Below are 17,566 nucleotides of genomic sequence, written 5' to 3'. Positions count from 1 at the left end.
ATAATAATGACAGTTGTAAACTGAGCTTTGCTTCACCTTTCCTCCTGCTGCATCTAAAGCATAACCATGTCCCACAGTGCACACCTACTGATGTACTATTCCTCAATGAAAGGCATTTTGCTTAACTTAATGCTTGAGTTGTATATTTATCAGTTTTTATTTTTTATTGGACAGTTACATAAATAAGTGTAAAGGAAGAAAGAACAAGTATATGACATGAATATTTCTTATTGACAAAAAACAACATAAAATGACTTAAACTACACAAATCATGTTAAAAAGGAATAAGTAGCAACCTGGAGAAGTAATTGCCTGTTCACTGGTTCACGATAATTTAATTATAGTTGCTAATAAAGCAACTAAAGTAAGCATAAAAAAATCTTAGTACAGCAGAAAGAAAAGTGGTGCTTTAAGGCTTAAACATAAAAATGTTACAGCTCAGCATGTTGTAGATGTCAAATTTGAAATATTAACCATTTGAGATATTATGACAGAATAGTTAAGAAATGACAATCACTTCATTCTTGTAATCTTGGTACTCGGCTGACTCAAGCACCTCAATAATCTGTGCTGCAGAGGGGCGCTTTTTGGGGTCTTCCTCAGTGCACATGAGGAAGAGCTCAATCATCTTCTGGTGGGACGCGTCCAGATTCTCCATATCAAGAGCCGGCCGGGTTCCCAGAACTGCATAATATGCATCCTCATCAAAAGATTCTTCTTCTGGTTAAAAGAGTAACAAAATAAGACAGGTGGGTGTTTGTGTAAGTACTTTACAGGAAGGGAGTATGTTCATAGTCAGAAAAAAATGATCTCTAGAAGAAATACAGAAGGGTCATTTTTCCTTGGTTTTATACTTCTGCATTAACAACGCAAACCAAAATTAAAAATTATAGTTCAAGGAGGTCAAGCTGCGTCAGTATGCGTAGGCTGCAAAGGGACAAGTAAAGGTTTATTCCATGCTGAAAAGAGAAGAAAGGAACACGTGGAGAAGGCTCCACAGTTGAAATGCTGCATTTCCTTTCTTCTCTTTTCAGCATGGAATCAACCTTTACCTGTTCCATTAAAAATGATATTTCACAAAATTCTTCTAACAGTCTGAAGAGAAGCAAGTTGAAACAGCCCAAACAGAAGTTCAGTTTAGGCTGAATAATATTTTTGAAACGCTCAATGCTATATGTGTGTACGATGAGCTGTCTCTTATGTTAAAAAACTCTCGGTCACCTTCATCGTCATACTCGAGACACTCCAGATGAGGTACAGATAACGTCATCATTTCCCACAGCGTCAGCCCATAGGCGAAAATGTCTGACTTATCTGTAATGACACCGTCTTCCAAAGCTTCTTTGGGTTTCCAGGGTTCAGTGCCAATGTAAGTTGCTTTGGGATTGCTCACTAGAAAATATGGAAAGGCGTTTTGTACCCAAACATTAATACATTCTACTCCTGCTAATTTTTTTTCTTGTAACAAACCCATAACAGCCATTGAAAACTATACTATATATTAAATCCAAGTCAAACTCTTTACAGACTATCGTTAAAGACACTGGACACCTGCTTTAGATCCAAATCTTTGGATGTTCATTACCATCACATTCATGCCTTCAGGCATTAAAGCAAAATATCACTTTCATGCACTGATTAAGGAACATAATCCAGTGCTCAGAATATGCTTGCCAGAATTCTGCATACTTTTCCCCACCTAGCTTCAAAAAGACAGACTTGATATTTGCAGACATGGTTAATAAAAAAAACTATTTTTTTATTTTTCATCTTACAGAGAAAATACTGCTGTTCGCCACATTCTTTAGTTTTTATGTTCCAAGGAGTTGACTACTGAGATTAATTGTTTAATATCATACTGACTTTGCTTTTAATTAAGCAGCGTCCCTTTAATGAAAATTTGTTAAAAGGTCTATCAGCTATTTCTTTATTCTGTATAGGTTACTTGGTAACCAGCTTACACCTCATATGAATTGTAGAAATGTTTTTTTCCCCCAACAAAAACTTTCTTAAATGTATTGGTTGGTTTTGTTACATTTTTATAGTGTTTGCTATGTTGCCTGTTGTTAATGTAATTGTGATCAAGATGAAACTTCAGACACCAGATCTCCCCCTGCTCCCACTATAGAGGCAGACTGAAAACAATGCACAGAATTCTAGCAGGTATATCGGCATTAAGAAGGTACATGGTTTGCATTTTGAAAGAAACTTACAAACACACAGCTTTCAACTCTACTTCAGGATAATACATCTAATACATATAATATGGCCAGGACTGCAATCTTTTTTAATGATTACCTTCTGAACTATAACATTAGGAAGACAATCCAATCTTGAATTATAATCACAGGTAAATTAGAACCCTTAAAGTACAGGGATGCTGTTGACACTAAGAGTGAAATTCCAAAGTGGTTTATGGAAAAATAAAGCACAAGTAATTTGGGGTCCCACAAGACTAAGACAGGTTTGGTTAGATCATAGGTTCCCAATCTTGGTCCCGTGGACCCAACACTCCTGCTGGTTTTCTGGTCCACCTGACATTGTCTGCCTCAATTATTTAACTCAGTTAAATAATTGAAACCTCAGTATCCTCATTTTAATTTGAAAACAACTGCTTTCAGTTACTAAACACGTGGGACTGGAAAACCTTAGATTAGATGAGTACATTAAGTGTGTATATTAATAGTAAGGACATACAGTATAGGTTGGAATACACTACGGAAAACATCAACATGGAAAACAGTAATTGGAAACATAATAAAATAATTGGACATAATATTAAAAATCCATTCATTATCACACTGCTGCTAATTCTTGGTAAGGGGCATGGCAGTATACCAATCTACTGCAGGATGTCGGGACTTGATTGAGGGCCAGATACAAAATAGTGCCAGTTTTCAGTATAGTCATACTTCATTGTGTTTTTTTTTAGTTTTATTGCAGTATTTCGTAGGGATTCTTAAGGTGACAACCTGAAGGGCTTTGTGTAAGGCAATGCCCCTATACAAGTGTTATTTATACTGAAATTTTCCAGTGCAATGAGAAACTACGTAAAAAAAACACTTCAGCCCAAACTGCAGTTGGCGAACTATTTGACACATTTTCACCTCTGTGAACTGAAGTACAGTTCAAGTACTAGACTGGATCCAGAATACTGTTGTCTATACTGGAGAGAAGATGGACCTCAGCCACCCTAGAAGCTATTTGATCATGTGTTGTGAAAGAACCTTTGATGTGATGAGAGTTTTTCTGGCACTGCTTTACCTGAGTGAAATTAATGTCGACACTTTCTCATAAATCAGTGCATGGATCAAAAACACAAATACATTTGCTGAGGTACAAACCAAGTAAATGTACATTCCTGTTTGACAAGGGCATCTGCAGGGTTGTAAAAATAAACAGCCCATTCAGCCAAAACAATAACAGATGTCTGGCAGTTTCCTCTTTCCGTTAACAAAGCCAGGAATTAACTTTGTTAAGGAAAATTGATTTTGTTCTCCAGCATAATTTCCTAAGATCACACTTTCATGCTAAAGAAACAAGACTAGAAAGATGGGTGTGTAAACTTAAAAGTGGTAACAATCAAACAGTACTGTAAGTGGACACTTCAAAGCGGTTTAAAAAATACAGAAAAGAAAAGTTTTTGAAGTTCCCATAGAGTACAATTTCACCCTAACTACAAGAAAGTGCTAACATATTAATCTTATTTGTAAATCTACGCCTCAATTCTGTCACCCATCACTGTCAAATTTCGAAGCTAATGCCTACAACACACATTTGTAATTAAAATGCCTGGAATTTCACTAGTATTTGCATGACATTTGGAGAAATCTAGGCTGTTCGTAGTGCTTCAATTCAAATACATAACGGAGGCCTTTATGCAGCAAAACCGCCATGCACAAAGGTGTTCATCAAGGAGACAGTGGCATGAAAAATAAGAAAATGGGAGGTTCTATCTGGTTAAACCTAGATAGCAGGCAAGGCCACAGAATGCTATCGCATAATGTTTAGACCTTAACCTAAAGAAAAATGAAACTCTACATTGAAATATTACTTACCTGTCATGTTTTCATCTAGTTCAAGTGAAACTCCAACATCACAGATCTTAATGGTTTCAAAGTCTCCTTTGACTACAATGTTACAGGACTTCATGTCTCCATGCAAAAGCCTCTTCTCGTTATGAAGATACTGTTAGAGAGGAAAAGAAAAAGTTCTCTGAACTGAGCTACTACTGCTAAAGCAATGTCTTAAATTAACAAGTGTACACTCTCCCACAAGTATAGGAACATACATTTTTAAGTGGCACCACATTGTAATTCTCATGTTAGGTGTGAACAAGCATAACGCAGTGTGAACAGCCTTACCAAAATATAAACAAATAATGTTATAATCAAATAGTTTTAAGGGAAGCCAAAAGGATGAAGTAGAAAATGTCTAAGAACTGCATAGCATCCATCATAACAGCAAAGAAAATAAAATGATTTTAATGACATTTTTCTATACACTATAGTTATTTTGGACAAGTGCTCATGAAAAGGTTTTATCAAATAAAAACCAGTCTACACCTTGAGGCCACGAGCCACGTGAAGAGCCACTTTTTCAATTACAGAAGCTGGGAAAGCCCTTTTGCCTTCCTCCCTCCTCTGCTCAATCAGGTCATTCAGAGACTGCTCCCCGCCATACTCCATAGCCAGGCACTTTGAACCATCGGGAGCAATAGTGAAAGCACGGAACCCTTATAACACAAGTTAAACAGGTCTATTAGTTGGCATAAACAATGAATAATTTCTTTCCTGCCGTGCGGTGCCATGCTTTACGGTAGCATTTCATTTAATTCACATTTCAGACACTTTATTGTATTTGTTTTACAGACGTTTACAAGACGAGCTGGTAGACATCTTGGCAGGAGCCGTTTTGGTAAAATGGGTAATTAGAGAAATGTATGGGGGGAAAAAAAACATTTGCAAAATAATGAAAGAAACCCAACAAACAAGGAAACTGATGAAAACCTATGCATTTACATATACAAATGGAGATTGGCAATGGTAAATGGTAAATATGTAGCACATAATATAAAAATGTATATGAATAGTACTAAGATCTGAAATTATATTAATTAAAACTATTTTTTTGCTTTGAACCTTCTTCTAAAATTCTGCAGTAATCTGTGTTTTAAGTGGAAGCATTGCTTTTCATTAATTTCAAAAATATCCATTACAGAATAAAATTGAGAGTTACCAGGACATTTATAAAAAGTAGTCAGTGCAATGTTTATCGTTCAAATAGACAACTGGAATTTTGACCAATTTACTTCTTTAACTCGAGAACTACATAGGTAATGAGACTGCTGGCATTTTGAAATAGAAAGGTTTGAAAAATTACACTTGCATTTTAGTATTGAAATACGTAGATTTTAAGCACAAGACAAAAACGAGGAAAGGCTGAATTGTCAGTTCTGCACTGACTTAGTGATTCATTAGCTGAGGACATTTCTCAGGTGCTTACCAACTATGTTGGGATGCTGTAATGTTTTTAGAATCTGTGCCTCAGCAGTCAGCCGCTTGCTGTAGACATTCTGCTGGGTTTTTGCACATTGGCTATTGATCTTCTTGACTGCCCAAGGAGACTGAGTCTGGCTACCTGTTCTGAAATAAGAACAATGCAAAAACAAATATCCCTATTACTTCTGCCTGAGGTGTTCATTTTTTGATCAAGGCACCATTTTTAACTTTATTTCTTAATGTAAACTGCAACATTGATTAAATACAAAACAAGGTAAGTTGCTCTTTACCTTGTCTTGAATGAACAACTGATAGTTTAAACTTGTCATTGGAAGGAGATGACACATTTTAACACCTTATTTCCAAACATGTTTAAATTGTATTTCTTCCTTTAGTTAACATCCAAGTCATTTTTATCTTTGTGCTTTTGTTTAGCCAGTAATTAAACAAGATCTGCGGACAAATGTTAAACAGTATGCAAAATATACACAGCTTAAAAAACACAACTGCAGTGTTGAAGATCTTAATGTTTTGTAATCATGTGGAGATCACTCAAAAAATTATCAATTTTAGTTTAAATGGACATTTTACTTATAGACTAATAACAGAAAACCCTAATTATAATAAACCAACAACAGTCCTCTTGTTGTTTAGCACTAAAATAAACATCTGCTATACCCGTTGATACATAAATAAAATCTTATTTCTAACTAGGTCCCTCTGACCTAGTCCCTCTGCAAGGGGAACATAATCTGAAATCCTATCTAGCACAGCTTCACATTAATAAACTGAAGTTTCAACACCATCTGAAAATGGGAGCTACAGTACATATTCATTTCGCCTTATTGCACACACCTACAAACCTTTTCATAAGATATACATTCACCCCAGTTCCACATCCAAGTTTTTTCATGAAAGGAGATGCAGGGATTGTTATATTTCTAGCCCTAGGGGATCCATCTGTTCCAAAAAGAAAACCAAACAACAACAAAAAAAGTCATTCTACCTTTCTTCCTCCTGTACTTTATGTAACAAATATCTACTGTATAGTGTTATTTTCTTTTTGAAGAAAAAAGGGTAATTAATTCTTCCACACCACATGAGATGTGTTCTGAATTTAAAGCAGAAGGATGAAATTCACTAGAGAGGTAAGTCTCAGGTCATAGAACCTAAGTTCTTCACATCTGGGTAATAGTTACATATCCTGAGGAGAAACAAAGCATAGAGAACATTGATTAAGTAATGCCAAAATGTCTGCATTTAAAAGATACCTAAAAATATTCCCTTTTTAGTCTTAATGATTTAATGATTACACTGTTTGGGTCAATTCCAGCTTGTCAATTACATTTCCTTTATTTTTTAAATTATAGAATTAAATAGATACACTGGAATGGATCAGAACTCCACTAAACTGAACTTTTTTTTTCTGTTGTTCCTGTTTGCCATCAGCTAATCCAAAGATCTTTTGTATACAAAGAAATATATTTACCAGTTGTTACAATTTCCATTAGCAGTGTTGGGTCTTTGTTATATATGTGATTGGAGGGGCTAACTTACTTTTGTGCATGTTTATCACTTCATTGTTCTTTTGTGTGTTTGTGTATTGATCTAGGTTACAGATGAGTCAGGTCTAGTCTAGTAAAAGAACTATTGGCAGCCCTGTCTCTAATTGTTTTTTATATGTACTGTAAGCAAATAAACATAACAAGCAGTAAAATGCATGGGGATGGCATTTTTACTAGTATATTCTTTCCAGTAGCTCGGTAGGCACCTAGTATGCTGCCAGTAAAGACATTTGATCCAAAAAAAACAAAACAAAACAAGGTCGTGCTGTTGATGTGAACCCCTAAACGTCTTAAAAGATTCAGAAAAACAATAGCATCTGTTGGACGTCTTTTCATTAGGTAAAATGTAATACACATTTAAAACCACTGATGCAGTCTGATAAAACAGTTCTGATAAATTCAGTTGCTCCTGTCAAAATCTGTCAAAATGTTGAATCATACCTACCAGGCATAAACTTTTTTTTGCCAGGGGTCACAAATGTGTTTGCTGCCTCCATGCCGTTTGGAATTACAGTGTCGCTAGGGATAAAACGAGAAAATATTTGTACTTTTTTGAAAAATTCTCAAGGATATTAACTCTCACAATCTAACCGCCAAATAGAAAGTTTCAGTTTCGGGGCTGGCCTAACTTGTATTAAACAGGAGGGTAATCATTGTACTGAATTTTGATTTAAAAAAATGGTTATTGAAATTTGTTGAAAGTAAGTTTATTTTTTGTCCCGATTCAGAAAAGTACAAGTGAATAAAGTGATCCATACAGTTTCGTTTATAAAAACGCAAGCTAATAAAGAACTTCAATCACATTGGATACGATAGCAAAAATAACTGTTTTCTTCACAACAGAAATATTAGGCATTACTTTATCTATATTATTACAGGTTTGAATGCTATTATGTTGCTCCTTTTAGGTATTTATATAAAAATACAAATCAATCCCACTTACCAAGATCTTCCTTTGTCTACAAAATATTCTGGCGCGCCTACTTTCAAATCTGAAGTTTGTATCACATGGGCACCAAACGGCGGCTGAACAAGGACAAACACAGCGTGGCTTGATGGGAAAAAGAAATTGTTTCACTTTTCAGTCGACAGTTTGCTTTTTTCAATTTCAGTTTCTTGTGTGTCTTCTTCCTGCTGTCTATTCCAAAAATAAGAGAATGATTCTCTGGCAGTTGGAGTGGTGCTAAGGAAGTCATTACAGGTTTCCAGTCCTAAAACAGTATGAAATACGAACTGCTAATGACACTCCTGCAAACCACTAATGTGCTAATAAACATGAAAAATCTGAGTCAAAAAGAATGACATCTATAAAGTAAGACATGTAAAAGACAAACTAAGGATGATACTGCAGCATTACGTAAGAAACTCCAGATTTGACCCCGGAGAGTCCATTGTATGATAAAAATGCTAAGATAGACAATAATTGATTTTCCAAACAGAAAAAAATATATATTTCCCTTGAAAAAAATAAAAAAGGTTGCTCTTAAACGTTTCAAAATCTGGTAAATCCAAAATTTCAGCATTATTTAGTGTAAAAGTCCAAGTTTAGAGCGGAATTAACGTGAGAGGCGCAGATGAGCAAAAATAGTTCCATGCTAGAAAAATAAAAAAATATATTTCTCCGCTTTTGAGGCTTATCCAGATGCTCAGTGCTGTTTTACGACTTTTGATAATGTACCTAAATCAAATTTCAAATTTCCTCAAAATATATTTTGTCCAAAACTAAGCTACGCTTCTTTACGTAATATTTATCTTGCGTAACCATTGCGAAGCAATACAAATTTGCAAAATGTTCACAGGCAGTGTACAACGAGAAGAAAAAGTGTTTTTTTGTGCAAAGACGTTTAGTGATTAAAGAATAGCAACAAATTTAGACCGGATTCTTCAAAAGTAGACGGTGCACTAAACACTAAAACACTCAACACTAAAAAACAATATTTAATAAAAGTCAGGTTCAGGGCGCTTTTTACAGGAGTTAAAAGAGGTCTTTTGTCTAAAATGTCTATATAGATTTATAAAAGCTTAGCCTTCCTCACATCTAAGTAATATACAGTAGTCATTTTCACCAAAAGAGGGCAGCACTCGTCTAGGTATCAAAATATTTTAACAGGATTTTCTAGGATTTGTATTGCAGAAGATAGCATTTGCCTAGCGCAAGCTGAAAAAGAGAGGCCAATGCTAGGGTTTCTAGCTTGAAATGGATTAGACTGGCTAATAGGCCTGTGGGACTCAAGCCCTGACCTGTAGAAGATACAGGAAATGTTGCACTGAGGTTCATCACAGGTTCGGGATAGACTTGAGTACAGTATCTTGTTATCCAGGCCCAGTGGTGTGGAAGAGTATTTCAGAGTAACCAGAATAGCTTGCTGGTATTGGTTTCTAGAGGAGTGGGATACTACCTGGCAAGGCAGCAATGTAGCTTCTTATCACAGTCAAAAGAGAAGCAGTTTGGACAAAAGAAGTTCAGTCACAAGTACAACCTCATGTCCTAAGAACTGCAGACAGACCAGCTGCTACTGTGTCAGAGATGCCAGATTCTCTTATAGAGAATATAAGAAAACAGGATCAGTCAGGAGAAGAGTGGCGAAGAGAAGAGTGAGAGGTAAAGAAACACCAAGAGTGTGGAAAATTTGGAAAATGGAAAAAAAGTGGCAGAGAGAAGATTTGAGTTTAGTGTTGAAAGAATGTTTGTGAAAAGAAAGAGCACTGGTTGAGGCAGAGTAAGTCTAAGCCTAGTGATGAAACAGTATAAGAGAAAGATATCTGGGTGTCAGAGAATCAGAATAAATACCCCATTGCCTAGAGTAAAAGAGTTTGTGAGAAGACAGTGAAAGAGAGTTTGATGTGTGATGAAAAAAGAGCAGGAAAGAGTCTTCTCCTATTTTCCTAGAAGGGATCAGTAAAAGCGACTGAGGATGCTGGTCCAAACAAAATAGTTGATAAAGGCAGGCCACTTTGCATACCAAAAGATAAGGTAACATGCTGTGTAGTGTGTAGTGTGGATGGGAAATGTAAACAATGTATTTTTCTTAAATTCTCATAATTTTTATGTAGGCCATGAACATTGTGATACACACAGGTCAGTTCCAAGAGGTATGTATATCTGAGATAAGATCACTTTATTGGCCATATACAATTTCTTGTATGAGGAATTTGTCTTTTTGCATACCCCAATTTGCTGTCCAAAAGACACACAGACAGGGAGAGAAGCTTGGGGTCAGAGCACAGGGTCAGCCATTTATACAGCACCCCTGGAACAGTTGGGGTTAAGGGCCTTGCTCAGGGGCTCAACGGAGTAGGATTCCTCTGCTGGCCATGGGATTCAAACCAGCAACCTTCCAGCCACAGGCGCAGACCCTTAGCTACAGAGCCACCGCACCGCCCTGAATCTGAAACCACCCTCTGGCTGGAGGTCATCTGTCATATATCTACTGACAGAACCAGAGATATCTGCCAATGAATCATAATCTGTCACACAAGGTGGCCATACACACGACCACCTGTGGTGAACTGATTTAAAAGTTCTAGCACACACAGTTGGGGTGGTCTCTGAAATCCTGACAGCTTGTCAACCAACTATTGATGTGACTGTGACTGTGCTGTCTGAACCACACCTGAAAGTAACTGCAGGGATGAGACACTGTACATAACCAGAATTGTCACCTAGACTTCATATGCAATAAGAGACATTTTGTGACAAGCTTCCAATTGTAATTTCAGCTGGAAGGTCAAGAAACAAGGAGGATGATTAGAGGATACTTATAGGCCAAAGGCAACTTTCAAAGAGCTACAGTCCTTTATGCTCAAGACCGTAGCTCAAAGTGAACAAAGTGTGTATGTGACAACAATATCCCAACATCTCCACAAATTTGGCCTAAATGGCAGATTAGCAAGAAGGAAGCCATCACTCAGAATAACTCACCTTGAATCCCATTTAAATTACTTAGCCATGTGGCAAAAAAGTTTTGGGTTTTATGAAATAAAATAGGATTTTTATTTTTATTTATAAATCAAAGTGGGACATTTTGCACTAACCCAACACGACATCCAACCCAAGAGCACCATCCCTACTTTAAAGCATGGTGGTAGGAATATCATGTTATGGGGACATTTCTTATCAGTAGGATCTGTGAAACTTGTCAGGAAAAATGGGAAAACAAATTGAGCAAAGTACAGAAAAGTCCTGAGGAAAACCTGTTGCCTCCTGCAAAATAGCTGAAGCTGAAAGTTCATCTGTCAGCATGACCTGAAGCACACAGCCAAACCTACACTGGCATGATTTGAAGACTGCTGTCCATCAGTGCTCCCTAAGAAAAATTTGACAGAGCTTGAACAGCTTTGTAAAGAAGAATTTCAGTTTTGTATTTCCATCCATTCATACAGGGTTTAGTGTTGGGATCATTGCATTTTATTATTTGTCTTCAGTTTCATTGTTATGCAGATGATACTCAGATTTATCGTAAAACCTCTTCCCACTCTGATATTTTGCCTCCATCACTTATTCTTGTCTACATGGCATCAAACTGTGGTTGACATCAAATTCCCTGAAGCTATATAGTGAAATAGTGAAAGAGAGAAATTTCACTGGTGGGCGGATGTAAAAAAAACCCCGGAGATCTTCACTGTAATGGTGGGTGGCTTCTCCATTCACTTGTCAACTGTTGTCAGGAATAATAATAATAATAAAAAATAATAATAATAATAATAATAATAATAATAATAATAATAATAATAATATCGTCAACCTATAGTAAAACCACATTGATTAAATTATTTCCTACAGTACCTAAAAAGAAAATTATTGAAAGAAAAGAGCAGAACAGCGGAATAGACCTATACAGATGTATAGTCAGTGCTATTGCTGCCTTTTGTCAGGATCTGATCACAGTGATTCCCTGGCCAGTTTGCTCAACTAGTGTATATAACTATATTGCTCAACAAGATAGCAGCTATACACCTAAAGTACCAGCTTTGACATTTATATCAACCTTATCTGGAAGCCCCAGAGTCTCTGGCATCTAGTGGATTCTCTCTCCAGGAGGATAACATGACAACTCAGGCATTTATTCAGACAGTTTTGATCAATATGTCTGCACAGTACCGGCTGGTTATCTCTAACAAGCAGCTCACATTATGCTGATTTCCGGAAATCCCCCTCTGCACTTTTCAGACAATCCCCAACAAACTCCCTATGGATCAACATTTCTTATTTCATTTTCCCAAACAGGCACAAGTTAGTCACTAACAATTATCTGAGTACATTAGTAAAACACCACAGTCAAAAACATAACGTTGCAATTCATAAACCATACTTTTTTTTAACTCATACGTTTTTTTAACTCATGACTTGTTCTAATATTTAATGAAACTCAGATTTTGTGATCTGATTTTGTTGTGCTATTTGCATTTTTTCAGGTTATGAAAATGAGCATTTAGGAAGGGCATACATAACACTCTTACTGTGAAATATGCATACGTATAGAAAAAGTATGTTGCACATACTGTACAGTACAGCACAAAGAGTGAGTGCCCTCACTTTCTATATGTTAGGCTGACCACACAAGCACAGGGAGAGGGTAAAGAAGAAGATGAAACACATACTGTACATCAGTCACAGGGTCCTTATAATGTGGTCATTATGTAAAAGAATGGTGGCGAAATGTTTGAAAAGTTATGGAAAATTTGAGAATGCAACTAAAACATTTGTGTTGATTTACAAAACCAGCACTTTCTTTGTGGTGTAATAAGATGAATTGACTCTCATGTTTTTTTTTCCAATTCAGTCATTTAGAGAGTTTAAAGCTGGTGCAATGCAAATATTATATCTTCAACTGTGTCTGATGAGGACTCTCATGCTATCCAAAAATGCATTACTCAGATGTGCTGGTTTACTGTGAAGAGCTGCTAGAGAAATGTCAATATAATGTAGCAGATCCTTAAATGTTGTTCTTTAACCAAACTGATATGTAATTCCATTGCCCTCACTTGCTGTATGTTAGACTGTTGTGCTTTCACACAACAGTCTAACATACAGTATAACATTTTATCACAAGCAACACTGACAAAAAAATAGGTCATTAACTATTGCCTGCAAGACAAAATAACAGTGCTCTGTCATAATTTACTGCTTCTATTAAGGTAATTAAAAGGGATTTTTTTTCTGTTCTTTTATAAGAAAACACCTTGAAAATATTACACCTAACATATGGATCATTTCAAGAGCTCTTGAAATACTACATAACAATGTCCACATGTGATGAAAGTTAGAGGGCCCTGATTTATTTATCATATGTACTGTATGTTGCCATTCTATTAGAACTCCCATTTTTGCAGATAAGCAAATTCTGTTCCATCACAGCTGCATTCTCTGCAACTCTTTCTGCAAAACAAAGGCTGCAAAGGACAAATTAATATCAGAGAAAAATGATAACTCTTTCTTTAGGCTTTAATCCAACTGCTATCTGTGAGTCATTATGAAATAAATGTCTCCTTTAGTGCTGATCTTATCCAGGGCCTGTTTTAAACCTCTGTGGAATAGTTTAGGTAGGTTTGTTTCAAAGACACACTAAAACTCAGTACATTTAATATGTAAAATGTAACTTTTGTGTATGTGACTGTGGAAACGTAGGTCTGAACAATGGTCAGCATTTTTCTCAATCAAATGAAAGGGAATGCTTGTGTGTGCTTCTCCATAAAGAAAAGAAACAGTTCATAAATCTCTGCCACTCCGATCAGTGAGCCCCATCACACATTGCACATACAGGCCTCATTAACTTGGTTCTTTGAAATCATGCCACAAAAAAACAGTGTTGTTCACCATTTCTCTATAAGCTTTGGATGCCAGAAAAGCAGTACCCATTGTTTTTGACTCGCAATATTCTCAATAGGAGTTTTTTATTGGTCATCTCTCAAATGCACAAATATGTTTTGATCTGTAACTTAACCTGGAGTCGTAGAGGGAGCCATAACTAATAATAAAATAACACTGGGGTGTCTGGCATCAAAAATGCAAACAAAGCCTATTCCAAATGTCCTGTTTTCCAATTGCCTTTTAATATAAAGTAATAACGTTAGTTTATGCTCTGAACTGTATGCCTGTTAAACATTTTGTTTACATACTGTACCTCTAATTGAAATCCATATTTATTTGCATATATGAGGACTGAAACTGGTTATAAAATTAACTTTATTCTGGTGAATTCTTTCATTCCTTAAACATTAAAGTTACTTTTCTTCATCCTTTTCATATTTTGAAATTTGATATCCATCACTGTTGTACTGTGATTTACCAGCCTTTATTAATAACAAAATAAAAAACATTTATTTACTGTTGAGACCACACCAGGAAGTGGTAAACATCTGCATTATTGATTTTCCCATTTTCATTGATTATACTGAAATGTTCCCATCTCTATTCTTCATGTGGAAAAAGAAAAATTCTGTAAATGTTTAACATTCGCCAGCACCAAAATACTTGATTACCTGCATTACAGCCTGCTTTAAAATGTAATTGCTTGAACTAAATAGAAAAAATACAAATACTTTGCTGTGTCTCTGTTCACAATGGGCAAAGCAAGTGTATTAATTTAGATATATTTTGTTTTCTGTCCATAGTATAAAAGGTACCTTTTTGAAACATACAGTATACAGTATATTTTATCACTTGTATTGTCTTCTTCAGTCATAGCCCTTTTGCTGTTAAGATACAGATCTCTAAGTACAAAAATACAATTTCATATATTTATAGTTTACTAAGGAGGTTTATTATGGTGTTGGAAGCTATTCAGGCTCTTAAATAACCTGTTTCTTGCAAAATCATTTTCATGATCAAGAGGGATAATAGAAAAACTCCAAAACCATTAACAAAATTATAGTGAAACCGTAAAACAATAGCAATAATGTTACTCCCATGGTATTCTCATCACATTAAATTGAAATCGAAAAAAAGAAAAAAAAGTAATGGATTATGTAACAGCTATTAAAATATCTTTACTTGCAATTAGGAGAGTACATGTTTTCACTCAGATTTCTTTAAAAAGGCATTTTTTAGCATAAAAACCAAATACAGATGCATTAAGAACAAGACAAAAAATTAAAGCAGCACAGGGAAAACTCCCAAGGCATAACCACTTGGAAAGAGGATATCCATAACAAAAAGTAAAACAATGAAAGACTTTATTGAAAATATTCAGGAAAGAAAAGTCACTGGTCCTTAATTTCCCTATGGATAAATTATGGGCATACTGCCCAGTCTATAATTAATGACACTGATGGGCAATTTGCCCAAATGGAAAACCAGGCCTACTGTCTTCAGCTATTAGGCTTTGTACACAGAAACGTCTCTTAAATTGGAAAAAGAAAAAACATGATGAGCACAAAAAGAAGTGAAATACATGCAGAAATGAACGACGCTGGAATGATGAATTTGATCGGAGAAATCTCTTTTCAGAAAGACAAGGCGTCCAGCACTTGTCTTTATTTCTAAATATAAAAAGTATCCCCATGTAGGCTGACCTCATCAGTTCTCAGATGCTAAGCTATGACCATGGTCAGTACCAGTAGGGGAGACCTCTGAGGAAAAGGTGCTATACAGTAAGTGGTGTTGGTGCAGTAGTGGATGGAAGTCTTCCAATTAGACCAGAAATTTGAAAACTTTTATCCCAGTAAGGTGCTATCCCTTGAATGAGATGTTAAACCAAGGTCCTGAAGACATGGTTTTTAAAGATACCATTGTTCTGTCCTTCCACTCTTGCCTTAAAGAAACTAAATTTACACTGTGTTGTTGGAGGTGACACCCTTTGGATGAGATGTTAGGCTGAAGTGAGTACTTGGCCATTGAAGATGGCTGCTGAAGGCACTTTTTGAAGAGTCTGGGCCTGTACAGTCTGGCCCTCCAAAAGTTTGGTGAAAGTTTTCATCCCTTCTAAAGCAGATGAAGTTGGTCTCCTCCAAAATGACCAGCACTTAGCCTTTGGGAACTATTAACTAAAATTATTAATTAGCAAAACTAGAAAAAAATACATTTGTTGTCATTGGCAACAAAGTTCTCGTTTGTAAACTTTTTGATGTACCTTTTAAACTGAATTGATCTTTTGGAGAATATAAACACTTTCAGATAATCTTGGCTATATATTTTTTATACTTTGACTGTATAAGAATCATAATTACTGTAAATGCAAGTATAGATTAACAAACTATATTTAGACCTCAAAAATGTACAAATATAATGATTGATAATCTAGAGAGTAGTTAAATCAATTATGTGTTTTTGATTTCCTCTTGAGGTAATCTGGTCCTGGCCTTGTTATACTAATATGTTTATAGTGTGTTTTTTTTTTTCCAAGAGCTCTAATTCTGAAACTTCAGAAAATCAAGTTGGTTTCAAGTATTTGTAATGTGAATAACTGCCTATTAACTTTAACTACATACACTATATTACAATGTGAAGTCCCATTTACTGCACTTTGTCTTCAAATATTTGCTTTTTGTTTTTCTGTATGTAAAACCAAACCCCTATGTTCTAACTGACTTTATTTATTCATGGGCTCTAGCTTTCAAGATGAAAACCACCCAAATGTTTTTAAATTTCTTACGTGACTTACAGGTTTGTTACAATTAAAATTCGCCAATGAGAAGTTCAAATTATCCAGAAAGCCCGCTGGACCCAGAAACAGAAATTACATGAATGGCGATGATAAATCTAATTGAAGTCATTGCATAAATATTTTTCAGTTAGGTTGGTATTTCCTTTTCCATTTGGTCCGTAATCCCTCCTTTTCTAATCTTATTTCTCCATAGATAACCCTTATCTATTGAAAATGGGTGGATGATACGTCACTTTGGTTCATTGTGTTGGTTATTGGTCATCTGTTGTTCATGAATTAAGGGTTACAGGTGACACCAGCATCCTCCACATGACCACAGTTAGTTTTTCCCCATCCAGAAAATCTGCACTGTTGGATTGAGTCCTCTGTCCCTATGCAGGCAACATCGTCCATCCATATCATGCCAGAACCTGGGAGATAAAACAGATTTTAAGTATATCAAAAACAAAATAAAACCCAACTGGAAAACAAGAACCCTGAAGGATTCCATATTTCTGCATTATTTATTAGGTTTATGAGAAACATCCTTTCTGATGATCTGAAAAATGCATACATTCAAAGAGACAATGAAAGTAACAAAGTTGTAGGTACTGTAGTATAAAAACAATTGCTTTTTTCTTCCCAAAATAAAATGGATGTAGTTGGTTTTTAATTATTAGTCTAGAAGGAAGTGATTCGGGCATCTGCTCCAACTTAAGTACTTTAGGACACTTAAAAATATATTACAATAGGAGACGTGCCGCAAGACTTTTTTTTAAAGCAATAATATGAAACAGAAATCTGGCATAGTTGCTAAGGGCTCTGATGTTAAATGCCTCTAATGTTAAAAGCTTCAACTCAGCACCCAATGGCTCCAGAGAGCAGATATTTTGGATAACACACTGGGCTCTGTTAT

At 35.7% G+C, this 17,566-nt stretch overlaps 2 protein-coding genes across 2 annotated transcripts in view; both read right to left on the bottom strand.

Moving 5' to 3' along the window:
* Nucleotides 1–303: 303 nt before the first annotated feature.
* On the bottom strand, nucleotides 304–8,048 carry pbk (PDZ binding kinase). Its single transcript, XM_088908743.1, has 8 exons — nucleotides 8,010–8,048; nucleotides 7,512–7,585; nucleotides 6,365–6,461; nucleotides 5,506–5,645; nucleotides 4,566–4,735; nucleotides 4,059–4,188; nucleotides 1,222–1,392; nucleotides 304–720 (listed from the first exon to the last, which is right to left on the bottom strand). Exons 2-8 carry the CDS (start codon nucleotides 7,561–7,563, stop codon nucleotides 500–502), a joined length of 981 nt encoding a protein of 326 aa, XP_088764869.1. The 5' UTR covers nucleotides 7,564–7,585; nucleotides 8,010–8,048; the 3' UTR covers nucleotides 304–499.
* An 8,315-nt stretch (nucleotides 8,049–16,363) lies between these two features.
* scara5 (scavenger receptor class A, member 5 (putative)) overlaps nucleotides 16,364–17,566 on the bottom strand; it is an 88,359-nt gene continuing 87,156 nt past the window's right edge. Inside the window, exon 9 of the mRNA XM_088908216.1 lies at nucleotides 16,364–17,081. Coding sequence (XP_088764342.1) covers nucleotides 16,948–17,081 — 134 coding nt within the window. The 3' untranslated portion in view covers nucleotides 16,364–16,947. The remainder of the gene's footprint in view (nucleotides 17,082–17,566) is intronic.

This window comes from Atractosteus spatula, chromosome 2, assembly GCF_055471065.1.
Source record: "Atractosteus spatula isolate fAtrSpa1 chromosome 2, fAtrSpa1.hap1, whole genome shotgun sequence".
Lineage (NCBI taxonomy): Eukaryota > Metazoa > Chordata > Actinopteri > Semionotiformes > Lepisosteidae > Atractosteus > Atractosteus spatula.
The sequence above is the reverse complement of the archived record's forward strand: the minus strand, read 5'-3'. Positions and strand labels throughout refer to the sequence as shown.

Excerpts from the sequence above, each read along its gene's own strand:
- pbk (XM_088908743.1), bottom strand. The coding sequence starts at position 7,563 with ATGGAGGCAGCAAACACATTTGTGACCCCTGGCAAAAAAAAGTTTATG. Across the intron at positions 4,189-4,565 it reads ACGTGGCTCGTGGCCTCAAG|TATCTTCATAACGAGAAGAG; the intron begins GTGTAGACTGGT and ends CCTCTCTAACAG. Across the intron at positions 1,393-4,058 it reads ACTAGATGAAAACATGACAG|TGAGCAATCCCAAAGCAACT; the intron begins GTAAGTAATATT and ends CATATTTTCTAG.